The sequence below is a fragment of the Lagopus muta genome, chromosome 2, assembly GCF_023343835.1.
Source record: "Lagopus muta isolate bLagMut1 chromosome 2, bLagMut1 primary, whole genome shotgun sequence".
NCBI classification, from domain to species: domain Eukaryota; kingdom Metazoa; phylum Chordata; class Aves; order Galliformes; family Phasianidae; genus Lagopus; species Lagopus muta.
Window position 1 is genome coordinate 101,444,917 of NC_064434.1, and position 17,611 is coordinate 101,462,527.

The window sequence follows — 17,611 nt, forward strand, 5'->3', positions numbered from 1 at the left end:
GACTGCTGAAGATCTCCAAAGATGACACCTCACTGCCTTTGGATCCCTGTGCCACTGCTCCACGACCCGCACAGAAGTGCTGCCTGGTGGTCAGGAGGAGCCTGCTGTGGTCCAGAGTGTGTTCTTATCCTCTCACTGGGTGCCACACTGAACAGAGTTTGACTCTAACTTCTTCACAGCCTTGCTTCAGAGATTTCAAATACATATTGGTGAGAACCCACTAAGCATCCCCTTTTGTAGGCTGAGTTGGGACTGCCAACTCATTCCTCTTCTGAGGGTTGTTCTTCTCCCCTCGTCATCTGGTGGGCCTTTGCTGGATTCTGAAGGAAGGAAAGTCTTTGTTCTGGTACTGAACAAGGAAAAATATGTTGTAAATATGTTTACCTTCATTTCATTGAGATGCTCTTGAATTTCCAGGCTTTGAACTAGGAAATTTCAATTTGAAAAGAGTTTCTGCCGTGATGTCGAGGAGGTACTTTCTGCTATCCCTGTGAACACATGCGGACTTAAGCTTCTATTACACACTTCTGAAGGATCAAATTTGCTCTTGCTTTTTGAGAGCCTGCAGAATTATTCTTCAAAGATACTTACTGATCAAAGTGGAGAGAAAGTGCCTTTCCTGTGATTTCAGCACTTCTGCTGCAGGTTTCTCAAAAGCTGTTCATGAAGAGGAAAAGGAATGACACTGCAAACAGGGAAGGGACTTCAACAGTGAGAGCAGAGCCGAGAAACAGAGGGACAGGCAGTACAGTAAGGGATCTGTATGTAGAGAGTAGAAAGGATCCCTTGTCCACGCGAGCTGCCCACCCAGCTTTCTGAGGACACGCCGTCAATAAAGCAACAGTGGGACCACCTGTTTTGCTATCCTTGGCCATCTGTTGCCTTTCCTGGCTCCTTCATTGCCAAGTGCCAGCCCTTACTCTGAGCTCTTTCACTGACTGGTGTTATAAAAGCACTTTGTGGCTCCAGCATGCTGGTGACTGCCTGCCACCAGTGCAGTTTGGTAATGGCACTCCTGAGCCTTTGGGTTTACTAGTAAATTAGGAAAGTAATGTAGGGTTGCAAATGCAAGCACTCAAAATGAGCGTGAGTCATTCTTGCATTGGCATGTAGTCTTTTAGGCATGTGATGTACTCTTTAATAAGGCAACTGCAAATTGTTTTTTGACTCCTCATTAGTCTGAGAATAGTTGGAGCATAGAAATTGAGCAGTGAGTGAAACCGCTTATTTGGTGAGGAAGTTTGGGGTGTTTGTTGAAGGAGGTGTAGGAAACGAACAAAAAAGGCTGCCTCACCGTGATGTGATAAAATGCTGCCTTGAGGAATTCTGTTTTGTCACGTTAACGTAATAATCTACAATGCTTTGGCTGAGGCTAGGCAAGATGTTGAAGCTGGATTTGATGTACTTTTTCATTTAGTGGGTGTCTAGAGCATAGTGACTGACTTGCAGCAGTGTTGAGCAGCCTTAATTGCAGCTGAAGAAAAAGAAGTCTAGGTGTTGGAAAACAAAAGAAAAGATAGTTTCCTGCTTTATCATCATAAAGTATGGTCCTAGCTGATTTAAGAATGTGCAAAATCAGTGGGAACTGTCTATTTTATCTCTGCTTGTAAATTGGAGACTAAAATACCCTCCTGTTCTCCAGGCACCCTGTAAAGTTAAAATTTGGTGATGTTTGGATGTGCAGTGGCTGAAAGGGATGGGTGTCCCAGAAAGCCATGAGGAAAAATAACCCTGAGCTCAGTTTTGTATAGAGATGAGGCCTGAAACTACATGAAGGGGAGATGAAAGGGCGGCTGCTTAACTAACTGAGCATCCTTTGCCATGGGTAGCAAATAAGGCAAGGTCTGGGGAAAGAGAGCATAAATCATGTGTTCAATGAACGTGTCACAAATGTGTGTGAGTCACATGAAGCTTCAACAGCAAGCCTGGTGCTAGCAAACTTGTTTTCTACAGTTATTGCTCATTTTCTGAGCTTAGCAGTTCTTTAGCTTTTTAGCAGGAATACATGGATGTGTAATAACATTTGTAATAGGTGCAAGCTGGCAAAGTGAAGGAGTTCATGGGAAGTTGTATTAGAGGAACGCTGGACATTTTCATCATCTGGCCCTGAAAGCTGCTCAATTCAGTCTCTTTTTAAAGGTTCTTCCCTTGCTGGAACCAGAGACCCAAACCACAGAGGTGCCTCATTTATCTTCCCAGTTCAACCAGGGCAGAACAGTTGAGACATTCCCAGCATCACAGATGTGTAGATAGAAAAGTAAGCTGTCCAGATTGGAACTGTCATCATTTTAGAGAAAAAAAAACCCAAACAAAACGGGAGAAAGAACTGGGTAGCCTGAAGTGCCTGTGGGAGTCTGTAGGATCACCTGCAGGTGCTGTCTTAAGCAGCTTTACTCCTCAGCAGGCCTGTGCTTTGTGCCAAGCAATGCAGTGGGCTGGACGATCAGTCACGGTCCAAGTCTATTTATAGGGCATTTCAGCAGCCCCTCCTGTAGCTCCTGTTTCCTTATTTAAACTAGCCCTCACACTATGTCTTTTCCTCTTGTTTTCCCTGGCAGAAAAAAGGAGCAGTTGTTTTTCTCCTGGAAATTCAACAGAGCATTTCTGCTGTGAGCCTTGATTCTCACCCCTCTGGTTTGGGAGCTGCTGGAGGGAAGGGCTGTGCAGGAGGCACTTAAGTGCGCCAGACCACTTCTGCTGCAGGGATGGGCTGAGGGAACGCGAGCGAGGATGAGTAGGAGATGAGGGGGAAGTCTGCCTGGCCATGCAGCCTGGTGAGGAGTGGAGCTGGAGATTGGAGCTGGCTTGGAGTGCTGCAGAGGCGCGTTGGGCCTTTGCTGAGCCCTGCCAGAAGCTGTCTTTCAGAACGGGGCTGAAAGCGTTGACAGGCCTGCTGTGGGCAGGTGGCCTGATCCTGCTCACGTAGCAAAAGGGCTGTGGGGGGAGGGCTTAAAATGATGGCATATCAAATCAGATGCAATTTCAAGAAACTGCACTGTGGAGGTCTGCATTAGAATCTAACTGCCTTAGAATAACGCTCTTATTAATTATTGTTGAGTTTGTTAGCACTTCCCCTACGTTTTCCCCCCTTTGTTTTCCCTTTTCCCTTTCCCCTTCCCAATGGCCCAGATGTAATTTCAGTGTTACCATGTTCTGTTGGCTGTTTGTTAGGTACAGTGTTTCTTTTTCAAAGCTAAAGGAGGATTTAGTGACGTTCAGCTGATCACAGGATGGCTTTGCTTTAAAAGCTCATTAGCTGGGACTTGTCTCCTGCTTGTCTCTTCCGGTGATGTGCCTGTCACACTGACAGAAAATCATGTCTATCTGTGTTTGTGTGTGTGTATTTTTATTATTGTCACCAACTCTTCTGGTAGGAGGCAGTGTTGATACAGTTCTTGAAATGAAACTTTGCCTGCACCAGTGAGTGTTCATCTTCTGGTTCATTTTATAAAGGTGATCCTTGGCTAAGCAGGCTGTCAGCATCTGGGCCTCAGACAGCAGATGTTTGGTATGTGTCAGCATCAGCCAAAAAAAGAGGTGCCATTAGCTTTGTGAAAAGTGGCATCTGGAAAGAGGGGGGAGTTCCCTGTGTAGAGGAGAAGCTGCTGGTTTTGGTCCATTTTTGTCCAAATGTTGCCTATTTACAAGGTGACACCCAAGGAAAGTGGTCAACTCATTACAAGAGTAGATAATGGCAGATCAAAGGAAGTGGTTTTAAATTGAAGGAGGGAAGATTTAGGTTGGATATCAGGTGGAAATTCTTTGCCAAGAGATTGGTGAGCTGCTGGAACAGGCTGCCCAGAGAGGTTGTGGATGCCCCATCCCTGGAGGTGTTCAAGGCCAGGTTGGATGGGGCCCTGGGCAGCCTGGTCTAGTATTAAATGGGGAAGTTGGTGGCCCTGCCTGTGGCTGGAGGTGCAGGGGGTTGGAGCTTGATGATCCTTGAGGTCCTTTCCAATCCAGGCCATTTTATGATTCTATGTGATTCAATGACAGCCTGACTGCAGGTGAGCACACATTCAGCTGATTGCTGCCCTGTACCCATTGCACATCCCCATCAGAAAAAGGGGGAATGGTGTTGGGAGCTGGAAGGGGCAGTGAGTGGGGCTGGGACTCATGCTGTGGGGATGGTAGCTGTTGCAGTGTATTCTACTGCTCATTGAGCTTCTTCTTCATATAAAATAAACTCTCAGAGTAAAGCTATGAGCAGCGTTGTTTGCTCAGCTGTTCAAAAGTTCATCCAGGCCTGCCTAGGAATAATGAGATTAGGTTGGAATTCATGGAATAAAAATTGTAGAAATTGGATTCTCTCAAATTGCTGTTTTTTTCCCCTCCCTTCCTCAGGTGTCCCCAGTCACACTATACTTAATTGGATTCTGCAAGCACAAAACAAAGAAACTTGCTGAAACTTCCCATCTAATTAGAAATCTTTGAGAGCTGTAGATTTAACAAAAAAAGAAAAAAACAAAGATGGCAAAAATCTCTGATAAAATCACAAAGGAGTTGGTGATATTCAGCAAGAAAACAAAGATCTTCGGGTGGAAATGAGTGTGCAGTGAGTGTATGGCTGCGTGGGCAGACAGGGCTCCTTTCTCTGCTGGTTGCTTAGGCTGCCTTGTGCCCACAGCTTCCCCGTTCTTCAGCTTCATGGCTCTTCCCAGCTTTTCCACCTCTGCTTCCATCCATCCATCCATCCATCCATCCATCCATCCATCCATCCATCCATCCATCCATCCTACCTCTTCTGCCCCTGCTGTCTCAGCACTTGCTGTCACCCACGGCTCATCTGCAGACCTCAGCTTTGCACAGGCTGGGTGTTAGGAGAGGCTGCTGAGGTGTGCTGATGCTGCTGCACCCAGCTGAGTGTGGGGAGCACCTGGGTGGCAGGCACACGCCATGGAGCTGCCAGGCACAAACCTGGCACTGAGAGGACACAGTGCAGAGGTGCTTCCTCTAGGCTGCTGGATAGGATGGTTTCACACCTTGATGTAGCAAAGTCCTGTTTAAGCCTTAAGGGTACCTGAGAGGCAAGCCCTTCTGCTAGTCTTATTACTACAGCAAATAGGGAGTTTTAATCTGAGGATTTGAGTGACAGAAGGATGGAACTGTAATGGGTAGGGATGCTGTAGAGCTTCAAGGAAAAGAAAAAGAAAAAAAGCCTCATTAATTGGCTTCAGATAACAGTAGTGAGATTGCTTGTTCTTTCCTGATGAAACTTCAGCAGGTTTTTAATAACACCCTTACTGCTCAGCAGTCACTTGTGCATCAGCATTCCTCTCTCATTTGTCCTACAGCATCACAAAATGGGTGAAGTTAAATATGATTTTTTTTCCAAGCTTACTCTGAAACAGAAGTTCTCACAGTTGGCATTTTTCAGGACTAGCTGTTTCAGCTTCAGTACTGATCCTGCCTCAGTCCAAATTGATGAGCAAAGGTCAATGTGTTCTCAGGCTATTTTGCTGCTAGAATAATTTTAAATTATTCTTTCTAGGTGTGTTGACCTCAGCCTACTAATTCTTAAGGATTTAAGTGTTGTAGCAGTATTAATCTGTATTATAAATTCTTGTCTTGTGGTTTGTTTTGCTCTATCAGGTGTAAAGATGGCCCGTACTGTGCACTGCGCTTACTGTATTTTCATTAAATAAAACATTCCCTCATCAGAATAAAATCAATATAAAGGACAACTTGTTACAGAAGATCTGTACTTACAGCCTTGATCTTTACAGGGCACTGAGTGTCTCACTCTGTGCTGTGTACTCAAAAGCCAGAGCTCAGCACCTTGTAAGGACAGCTTGGGTTCACTGAAATAGCTCTTGCTCCTAGTGGTCCAGGTTTCTTAACTCCCATTCTTAACGATGTCCGTTACAGTGTTGCTTGGAGCCATGCCTTTAAGAAAGCAGCCTTTTGGAGTCAGCGGCTTGTTACACCTGCCTGTGCTGCTGAGTCAGGTCTGCACCCTTATAATAGTTTTAAGACAACTGTTTCTTTTCTTTCTTTAGGCTCATAGCTGGCAGCCTGGAATCAAAAACCCATACCGTGGGGTGGTGGTATGGCCTGTTCCTGAAAATGTTGAGATTACTGTGACACTTTTTAAGGTATGTATTTTTTTATATAAATAATCTTCCATGTTTTGTAAGCAACATACAAAAACAAACAAAAAAAACCACCGAGTTTATGGGTTAAGTCATTACCTGCACAACCTCAGTTCCGCAGCAGAGAAGGATGGCCTGTGTCCTGCCAAAGGTTGCTGTTAACATTGAAATATCCCATTGAGTTGATTACAGTGAGTCACCAGCATAGAACTGAGTACGTGTGTGAGTGTGCACGTAGTACATGTGTAAATGCTTGGCATGGGTTTTAGTCTGATTGGTTTTCTTTAAGTGTTATAAACCAGAAGTCGTGAAAGCACAGCCATTTCTAGACTTCCTTGTTCAGCTGCAGTGCAGTGACTCTGTTTCTATCTTGATAAAGAAGGAAGGTCCAGCTTCAAATTTCACAGTATTTAGGATGTCACACTGACACCACGGTACTTGCCTTAGCTCAATCTTATGAGTGGATTTGGAGTATTGAATAGTACAGAGAATTTATGATTTTGCAGGGTATTTTTTTCTGAGGAGCTGCATTTATTTGTTTAAACAAAAAAAGTTTATGTGACTCCAAATCAAGGAGAGGTGGTGGAGTCACCGAGCCTGGGGGTGTTCAAGGAAAGGCTGGATGTTGTGTTGCGGGACATGGTTTAGTGGGAGCTACTGGGAATAGGTGAACGGTTGGACTGGATGAGCTTTTGGGTCTTTTCCAACCTTGGTGATTCTATGTTTCTATGATTTTATGAGACAAATGAATGATTATGCTACAATTTAATTCCCCAGTAATGATGGACAGAGTCCTTTCTACATAAAGATAAACTGCAGCTTTGGATGGTGCGTCCTTGTTTGTAACTGTACCCTACACAGCCTAGGGCAAAAGTTATTTCTGTGTCCTGTTTTTGGGACTTCCCTGTATAACTAGTTAGAAGTGGCTTCTTGTTAGCCACGAAGCTCACAAATGTGAATTTGTGATTTGGTTCCATGAGACTGTGAAGGGGAACTCTCTGCTATATATTTTTGTCCTTGTATGGCCAATGAAAGGAAACCTCCTGGGTTGCTGGTGGTGCTGTCATAAATTTGTCTCTCTTCATAGCAGACACGTAGTCTTCAACTGAAGTTCAAAAGTTCACTAACAGAAATTGTTTGCCTTTGCATGCTTCAAGAGCCTCTGCTTAGATTAAGTCCTTTAAAGCCATTATGTGACTATGCTGCGTATCTGTATAATCTGAATATGATTATGTAAGGCATTTTACATAATTATATATTATAATTAATATTTTTAACAGTTAAAGTGAAGCAGAAATGCACATAGTTCTTCAGTGTGTATGTGCTAGCATGCTATGTGAGGAGGTAGAAATGAAGTTTTGTTTGAATGCAGCTCTGCAATGCAGGGGCTCTGGAATACGAATGCCTCCCACCCCTCTCCTGCGGTCGCACACTGCCGTGTTATTCCTAGCTGCTCCACTTCAGGGCTGGGTTTGGAGTGTGAGGGCTTGCACCAGGCAGTGAGAGGAGACAAGGAGCTTGCGCTGTGCCTCTCTGCAGCCTCAACGTGCCCAGCATGTGACTGCAAACAGATCCGTGTGCTGGGCTGCTGTCTCCCCACCCACTCTCTCCAGAACTGAGTCTGTCCCTTTTCTTGCCTCCTGTGAGAGTTGGTCTGGAGGAGAGAAGGAATGTGAATAACCCCATGGGCATTGCCTTCTGGGAACAGTGCACACTTATCTCTAGGGGAGCAAGTACAGAGTTTGCTTGATCTCAGTGTTTTGGTTTTTTTAAAAAATCAATAGTCTCAGGCAGCTTTTATGTAAATCTGCTCAAATTGATCCTCTGGATTCTCCAAAAAGAGTGCCCATAATTGGCTAAGTCCACTTTTTTTTTTTCCCTGTAAGGATCTGCATGTGTGACACAGCAGTGCTTTTTGTGCAAGTTGGGTAATGCACCAGAAGAAGCCCTGTTTGTCTCCATGAGAACAGCCTGGGTGAAATGCTGTGAGTGAAATACTGTTGTTGGCAGAGCATGGCATCAGTGCTGTAGCAGCATTCAGCTGTAGTGTAGTTCTGTCCTGGCACCTGAAGAGCTGCTGTTTCTGTAGCTGATACATTCTGGGTGAAGATGGTCAAAAGGATCTAGCTATTTTTTGCACAGTTGATGGATTGGCTGGCTGGCACCGGAGGAGTTAGAAGCATGTAATAGCAGACTGCAGTAGCCTTTTTGGGAGCTGACTTCCAAGTTAGGTATTTATATCATTTCCGCTGGAGGGAGGGAGGCTAAAACCCTTAAAGTTGTAAAGCTCAGAAAAAGAATTGTAACCTGCCATCCTTAAGTTCCTTTAGGAGCTCCTTCCCTGTGAAAAGGAGTAACTGCTGACCATTTATCACTTTGCAACAACCACAATTAATGTGGCCTTGCTGTTTTAAGAAACAGTGGTTGTCCCTTTATGCTACAAGTTGGGAAGCTGAGGGAAACTGGGGGCTCAGAATCTACTGATGGGAGCAGGTTCTCTGACAGAGCTTTGTAGCAATCGCAGATAACAAATGAGCACAGTGGTGCTGTTTGAAATAGAAGCACAGGGAAGGGAAGAGCAGACTCCAAAATAGACAGCTACGTGTTTTGGGAAATGATTCACACTGTAGTGGCTGTGCGTTTGTAAGTGGCTGTTGAAATGTGTTGCTGGTGGGATTAGGAGATAAGTTGAGGTTTCAAGTGCTGATGAGAATGTTAAGAATATCCTCTTCAGTAGTCACCTACGGACACTTGAGAGCTGGCTGGGGAAGTGCCTGTGATGGGTCAGCAGATGAGGTACTTTGCACTGTCTGCACACCCCTATTTTGGGTGTTAGTTTGTTCCCAACAGCGTATCTGTAACTCAAACAGAGCAAGTATTGAAGAGAAAACAACTTTCACTTAAGAAACTTTCATTTAAAATAAATAAAACACTTCCTTTCACTTAATTCGGGATTTCTAGTAAAAATTCATAATGGTCTGAAGTCATGTAGGGAGAAGCATTAAAGGGATCTGCTGATTGAGCCTCCTGTACCTAGCTCTGGCTTCTGTCCATCCAGCTGAAGTGCTCATCGCATGGAAAGTTCTGTCTATTCTGAAAGTGTCACTTCTTTCTCAGCTGTGCTGTGCACTGGTCTTTGGTTATGTCTTGGAATTCTCAGCTAGAATGGAAGGAAAGAAGCACTGCGAAACAGTGAATGTATCGTGCATTTTAAGTGTGATTTGTAGTGCTTTCTTAGAAAGATCCACAAGTGCCAGAAAAGCTAACTGAAGTCACATTTTTCATTGTTGCCATGGTTGTGCTCCAGAAGTTCATTTTCAGAGTTGCTACGTAAGTAAGATTTAGTTGTTGTGTGTGAAACCCTGCATATTAGTGTTTATATGTACAAACCTATGCTTATATCAACTGTGAGAGGTTACATATGAGAAATATTTCCGTGTCAGGTAAGGTCAGTGCTTTTAACAAAGCCAAGTGGGTGTCAATTGTACTGTATTTCCATTGCAACAATGTTATTTTCTAGCCTAAAAGAGCACAGAATGTTTGCTCATCTGGAGTAAGCATGGACTTTGCCTCTCTTGATTACAAACAGCCCTTGTTTTGTCAGTAATACATGTGGTTTATCACACCAGTGTGCTGTTGCAACAACAGGGAAGACTACCAGCTCTTCATTCCAAAGTCTGAGAAAAGATTCTTTGAATGGCATGGTCTTCTAAGGACAAAACAGTCAGTTATGAGTAAAATAAGAATAAAATAGGTAGAAAAGGGGACTCATATGATTGCCAGTATTCCCGTCCCCACATATTTATCTGAATAAATTCCATTGTCTTTCTTGACAGCCTCAGTCATACTTTAATTACAACACAGAAACCGAGTGTGTGCCCTTCAGTATGCACAAATAGGAATCTATCACCTTTGAGGTGTTTGTGTCTGTTTTGTTTTTTTTTAGAATTGGAGAGGCTTTGCTCTTTGCAGGAGCTCTCTGCTCTTTTGCAGAAACAAAAAAAGTCCCAGCAAGTCGACATGAGAGCTGTGCCACATAAAGTGAGAACAGCCCGGAGGGGCAGGTGAGATTATCAGCCCTAGGCAATCCTAAGAACAGCTCTGTGTCCTGCCAGCCCATAGCCCAGTGATGGGAGCCGTTGCCAGGTTTCAAACTGTTCTGAAATCCCACCTTTCCATGCAGTATGAGGGGGGTGGGATGTCTTGTGGTTCTCGGTCTTTGAGGATTTTGCTGTAGTGCTCCTCTACTTCAAAATTTAGCTTGGGTGTGGGACAGGCGGAAGAGGGAGAGGTAGATTCACTGTAGCAGAGAGTGTGTGGGTCTGGGGGAATTCTGTAACTGGCTTTGTTTCAGGCTCAGTGTGTGTGTGTGTGTGTGTGTGTGTATAAGTCTGTAATTTCAAACATTAATAAAGACAACTGACTTCTATGCATGTCACCAGTTATTCCCGTGAATAAGCTGTAATATCTGTGATGCATCTTTGCAGAGTGTTTTCTGCTTGGAGATGAACAGGCATACCCTGTAGTACCACACAGGACAAAGCCATTTTCTAATTAATAAACAGTACGTCGTTTCCTTGTCATAAACGAAATCTGTCTCACTGCAAAAGCTGCTTCTCTTCAGTATTTTTTTCCCCATGAAATTAGTAGGTTTATTTTACATCACACTCAAATTCATGTAATTTAGCTTACAATAACAAATGTCTGTGTTTCACTAGTGTTACTCTGCATTTTCTTCTCCCCTGTCTCAGGAGAGAAAAAAGCCTTCAGTAAAGTCATCTCCTGTAAGTGAAGAGCAAATCGAGGTTTGGAACATTCTTGTTCAGGAGAGACCACTGGCTTTGACCTGACTCCATGGGGGTTAATCCACAAGAGAAAACCAGCTGTGTAGATAAGACAAGATGGTCTGTGTCAGATATAAAAGTGATAAGTTCAGGGAAAAAGGAGAGGTGCATAATTCTGTATGCACATTAAATAATTTAATATCTGGGATTACTGTGGAGGCTATTTGAAAAGTTTTGTTATTAAAAAAAATAAAGTCAACCCTTGTTGCCGTTAGCCTGGGGGCTTTAAGGGGAACTGCAAGTGCTCATGAGCTTGTTGTGGTGACATACAGGAGTAGGTCTGCTCAGCACTTGCTGCCTTCTGAAAACTCTGAAGCAAACTCAACAGAGCTGTATGTCATTTTTCTACACTAATCAGAACTACATAAACAACATAGAAAGCAGTAGGAATCGGGTCAAATTCTGATTCTTCTGCAGCTTCCAATAGCCAGGTACAAATGCTGAGGGCAGATGTAGGACTATCCAGGGCATCTGCTATTGGTCTCTGGCAGAGAAGGTTCACAAACCCCGTGGTCGCTTGATCTGATTCAGTATGGCAGTCCTTAGGCCCTTTCTTTCCTCAGAAGAATGACCAAAGATTAAGGCTGGCGTGAGGTGATATAATGGAAAGACAAGCTTCAAAAGCCTGGAAGGCTTGGGGAGGAGGCACAGGGAAGAAAGGAAGAATGCTGCAGATGTTAACAGTCAGGAGGTTGTTCCTGGATGCTCTGCTGAGCAGGAGGAGGAGCAGTTCTGTGTTTGTGATACCTTCTTTTTATTCTTATTACAAGAAAAGGTTCTTCACTTGAGAGGGTGGTCAGGCTCCACAGGGCAGTGGTCATGGCACCAAGCTGCCAGAGTTCAAGAAACATCTGGACAATGCTCTCAGACATACATTCTGATTTTTAAGTGGTCCTCTCTGGAGCCAAGAGTTGGACTTGATGGACCGTATGGGTCCCTTCCAACTCACAATATTCTGATTCCAAATAGGAACAACTACAGATTATGGACTGGGTAAACTTCTTCAGTCTTCTGAGCTACTTTATGCAGTGCAGAAAGGATCTAGTTCTTAACAATGCCCTTGCAGAATGGGTTGATCTGATCAACAGCAGCCAGAAAAAAGTGGTACGCAAATGCCTTGCTGCACTTCTCTTGCCCTGTTCTGGATGAATTCACCATATGAATCACCTGGTTTGTTTTCTGGCAGTTGGCAGATGAGAGGACAGAACGGAATTGCAGAAAAGAGGCTGATGAGTGAGATTGGACAGCAAAGTTTGGAGGAGTGAGTTTATTGAGCGTATCTCTAGGAAAGCAGCTGGGAGTTACTGGGAAAGTGTGATATGTGCTGGTGGATAAAGCACCGCACTGACCTTGGGAAGAGAGCAGGGAATGTAATTCTCCAAGAGAATTACTGGAGAAGTGTGATGTGGTGTGTTCTCCTTTGCACAGTTCCTATTGACGTCCCACGTGAGCAATGGTTTGAACACTAAGACAATCTACTCGCCAGACAAAGAAATAAAAGCAAAAAAGAAAGCTCCAGAACTACTTCTGAAGATTCTGAAGAGGAATGTCATACTTAGAGATGAAAGTACACAGAAAGAAAAACGGGAAGATGGGCAGATCTCTACGTACTAAAAGCGATGAATTTTTTTCTTCATATTTTTAGTTCAGTCCAAGAAGGAGAAATGACCAGCCTTTCAGTCCATTTACCCAACTGCAGTTTTCAATTCACGGTAAAACCACAATGAATATTGGATGGAGGGTGGTAGTGCATTTGCAGAGCACTGATAGAGTATTATTGGTAAAATGTTTGGCTCTGGCTGACTCATGTTCCTTCTGTGTTAGTGGGGTTGTAATGGCATGAGACAGTTCCAGGCTGAGAAAAAATATTAGAGGCTGACAGTTCCTTGAGCTTTTAAGGTGATCCTCCTTAGTGTTTGCTTTCAGGAGGGTGCTTGAGAATGAGGAATGTTTGTAATTCTTGTCTTTAGGTGTTTCCAGCTGCACATCTTCAGTTGTCTGCTTGCAGGTGATGTGGGGCTTTCTGGGGTGTGTGATCATGGAGGACTTTCATATGGTGAAAATTTCAAAGGCTGCTGTAGTTACCACTGCTGGAGTTTGTCTTTGCATTGCAATGCCAGTTTTCCTAAAAAATGTTCACTCGTAAAGTCCTTGAATAATAGTTTGCTAAATTCATCATCTGAGTTTTATATGACAGCTGAATACAGAGTATAGGTTAGCCATACAATAGTGAGTATGTGTTATGCTTTTTAATGATATTTATCCTCTGCAAATCCAAACGAAGACAAAGGATTAACCAGATTCTCAGAAATGCCCCCTTTTGTAGAGACCGTACAGGGAAGCCTTAGCCCAAGGGGTGAGGTGGTGGTTACAATAGAAACTGTTGCAGCTATAATTGCACTTGGAGGAAGTCTTTGCTAATGCTGATGGTAACGAAGGTAGAAGTTAGGTAGAAATCAGGCAGTGCATGCTGCTCCGATTTGTAGCAAAAGCATGTTGGCAAGAACAGTGAAGCCACCTACATGCCTTACCACAAAATGCTGAGGCATATCTATATCAGCTTATTTGGGGCTTTCTGCTTCTGAGTCAGTTTAAGACTAGCAAGAACTGTGACTCATAAAATACAGATATGTGAAGGGAAAAAATACACAAATATACAAATAATACATGCAGAATGTCTGTATCTTCACATATTTCATGTCATCTGAATTTTTGGTTAGGTTCATTAGAGAGATCCTGGAAGATTTGCATTTGTATTTTTTGCTCTGTGTGTTAGGAGATCTGGACTTTCAGAAGCGTTCAAACTTCCTTTCAGGTGTGTGCTAATGTTAAACCTTAAGAAGCCTGTTGAATATACTTACTATTTTGCTCTAACCAATTATCACCAGATGCTGTAGCTTTCAGAGGTGCGAATCAGCATTATTGCCATTAGCAGAAGAAATTTGTTTGTAGGTAATTAACTTGTGTGGGCAGCATCATGGTGTTTTGCTTGCTACACAAGGTAAAATACTGGGCCCTGGCTTCGTAAGGGGTTTCAGGGACACTTGTCAGTGTGCATGAATAGTGTTTAGGGCAGCTACGAAGGAAATAGAGCAAGAGGAATTATTTAAGAGTTTAGTCACATATTAAGGAGTAGCATATTAAACCTAACGTGATTAATGATCCTATTAAACCTCATTATGTCATTTTATGCTGTATCAGAGGAAGCAATTAAACAAAAAGTTAGTTGCCCAAGGTTACCTCATGAAAGTGATAAGTATTTAATAGCTGGATTACAGAAAATGATATCCTTAAAACTGATGTAGGATACAGGAGAGCAGTGGGTGTTGTGCACTTCATTTACCTAATGCAGGATGCCACAAAATGGTGGTGTTTAAAGAGATGGATGTGTGATGACATCATCTCATATTTACAACTGTGTACGTTGTTTTAAAATTACTCTGTGTTTTCTTTTTTTTAATAATATCTCTGAAGATTTATTCATATTTGTAGTATTTGGATTCTGTCAGCACTGCGCTGGGATGTCTGGCTTGGAAGCAAAACTAAGGGAAGCAGGATTGGTGAAGCAAAGACTCGGATAAGGTGGTTCTCAGATAAGGCTGCAGTGATTGGGTGTGAGGCTTGTAGCATTCTGGAAAGATGGTCCTGCTGGAGATAAACAAAGCAGAAGTGAAATATCTCAATTTCTATTTTAACCTAGAGCAGCAAAATAGAGTTGGTGTAGTGTCACAAATGGACTTCAATTACAGCAAGAAAATGCTGTGGGTACTGAGAGATCTCAGGGTGTATATTGAAGGCAAGCACCGGTGATGGGGAAGTGAGGTTTATCTGCAGGTGTCTGTGACGTGTGGCTGTCAGAGGCAAAGGAGTAGTTGGGGGGTTTCCTGTAACTAGAAATAACAGGATAAAATAGAGGTGTAGCAAAATTAGCCTTCGTGCCTATGAGAATGGCTCATCACTACATTCCCTTCAAGAGAAATTGGAGGTACTTGTTACAGTTTGTTCGATTGGGTGATAAATTAATGACTTAAGGTTTGGGTTTTTTTTAAGGTAGGATCCTTGATAAGGGTACAAAGGAGATGATTTTCTGTTTCCACCATTATCTTAGTTTCAGACAAGCACAATATAGACTACAACACTGGATTGAAAACTCATGACACTGGAAATGAATGCTGAATCTGGGAAACTCATTACATCTTCCTGATGGTGGAAATGGTTTTTGCTCCTTGTGTGTAGTGCAATAGAAGTAAGGGCAATTATTTGAATAACTTGCAGTGAAATGAGGTGTTCTGCTGAAGCTGTGACTTTGAGTTTCCCTCATGCTATGGGCACAAGGAGGTTAGATGCCAGATAAGAGTGGGCTTCCTCTGCTGTGACCTGCAAGATATAGGTTTGTTGCATTTATTTCAAAGGTATAATGCATGAATTAAAGTAAGATATGCATTATTTTTATTTTTATTTTTATTTCCATTTCTATTTTTATTTCTATTTCTATTTCTATTTCTATTTTTATTTTTTGCATGGGTCGAAGGGAAACGGAATTACAGGCCTGTATCAGAATAAACCTTGTGTTTGTGTCTGTAGGAGGCTTTATTAAATCTTTACTGGCAGGCATACACCAACTTCTTTCTCATCTCATTGACATCATGGAAGCCTAGTCCTAGCTGAAATATTTCCCTCTATCTTCACCAGAGGGTAAAAATATTTTCATGAGTATATAAAAATCTTGGCTGAAGTACAGTTTCTTGTACCCTGGATTATTTTTAGACTTAAATTCTCTGGCTTGTTTTTCTAGGATCCTCATGCTGAAGAGTTTGAAGACAAAGAATGGACGTTTGTCATAGAGAACGTAAGTTGGAATGCTATGTTTTTTTGTTTTTTTTCTTTTAATGTGCGTAAGATTGATAATTAATTATGAAAGGGTGTCCCAATGCTGGAAAAGGCTTGAATAAAATCTGAGCTGCCGAGACACGGTAAAACTTTGTTCTGTAGAATTAAGGGCTTGTTCCACTACCTGTTACTACATCCTGACTGAAGCAGAGGAGAGAGAAGCACTATGCTACACTACTCACATTCTTTCCCGGTAAGCATCAGTCTTCCTTGCATTATTTGGCTATGAGCAATGGAGAAAACAAGTTAGAGCTGGATTATGACTCATGGGTTTTATGGGATATGACACGTTATTTTTCTGTGAGCCGGGCAGTGAAGAATCCAGAGCTGGGCTGTGACATCTGTACTTCTTGAGCTGCAGCCCTCCCTTGTCTGTTTTGAATGCCACTCTTCAGCTTTCGTCATCTGTGTTTTATAGATGAGAAAATTGAGGCAGGGTGGAAAGGTGGGGCCAGCTTTGGTGACCTAAGAAAAGAGCAGGAGAAGCACGACGTGCCTCTGCTCTCCTGAATCCCTGCCTTGTGAATTGGGCTGCCTCGTGTGCACAGTGAAACCCAAAAAGGTGGCTGCTGTGCAGCTCGACCCAGGAGGAGCTGTGAGCTGCTAAGCTTCCCAGAGGGCTGTGCAAACAACACTGCCAAACAGCAGGCTTCATGTTCCACAGAGCCAGTGCTTCATGAGCTGCTTTTTGCTTTTCCATCCCCTTCCTTGGCCAGCAGCTTCCGCTCTGGGGCTGCCCAAGGCTGCCAAGTGGGGAAGCTGCTTTACCTGGAGATTCCTTTGCAACTGTTTGAAATGCATCTTACAGGACTGTGCTATTAAGACAGTGTGTTTCTCTCTCATTAACACAGTTTCCTTCTGGTCTGTTTCTCAGTAACACAATTTTAGTTTTATTATTTACATAGCTTTAAGAAAAATGACCTATATTGAGGTATGTTGAGGTATAGAAAAGCAATGAAATTTGTCAGTTGTTACTTTTTGCATCCTCCTCCCCCAAAAGTATCGCTGCTTTCTCTTGCTTGTGATATTAGTAGCAGTTAAGGTGTCCACAGCTAAGTTTTATTTAGTTTGCCATTGACTGAACATTTAAAAGGGCTGAAAGCAAGGTGCAGTTCATACTTTGTTTTTAAATGTCATGTTTCTATTTTCATTTATGGGACTTGATGAACACAAAACCCTGTGTAGTTACTGTTTCCTGGAGTTTCCTTTTCTATCTCACTTAGTTTATTTTAATCAGGGAAGTCTCCATCACTGATTGTCACTGTACAAGTTGCTCTGGGTAAAACAATGACAGCATATTTTTCGGCCAACCCCTTTGGGTATAGTTGGGTTTCCTGTGACGTTGCAACAGATCTTTTTTTCTCCACAAGTTCCCAGTGGACATGTAGGCTTCGTGTTCTGCTCGATGGCACATTGCCTTTTCATTGGGTGATGTATGGAGGTGGTAACAGGATGTCTCCTGCACACTGTTCTCTCTTGGTGCCTCAAATCCCCTCTGAATTAGTTGGCAGCAATGTTTGCAAGCTGGGAGGTTCTGCTTGGTTTGCTGCACCCCAAAACACGACCTCTGCTGAAACAGATGGAAGTGTTTGCAGCATGTGTCAGTTATGGAGCCATCTTTTGTTGTATGCAGACTTATTTGCAACCACAATGATGACATTGGTTCATCCCATGATAACTGGGAAATACTGGTGCATACTTACTGTTGAATTAAAGCAGTTAATCTTTATAGCTCTCAGAAATAATAAATAGTTCTACTGCAAAAATGGAGAGCAAAAGCAACTA

At 42.9% G+C, this 17,611-nt stretch overlaps 1 protein-coding gene across 12 annotated transcripts in view; it reads left to right on the top strand.

Moving 5' to 3' along the window:
- The window catches only part of EHBP1 (EH domain binding protein 1), a 196,866-nt gene that overhangs the window by 28,123 nt on the left and 151,132 nt on the right, over nucleotides 1-17,611 (top strand). For all 12 annotated transcript variants that reach the window (XM_048938418.1, XM_048938426.1, XM_048938416.1 and 9 more), the window contains exons 4-5: nucleotides 6,000-6,095; nucleotides 15,732-15,785. In XM_048938418.1, the coding sequence (XP_048794375.1) occupies nucleotides 6,000-6,095; nucleotides 15,732-15,785 (150 nt within the window). The remainder of the gene's footprint in view (nucleotides 1-5,999; nucleotides 6,096-15,731; nucleotides 15,786-17,611) is intronic.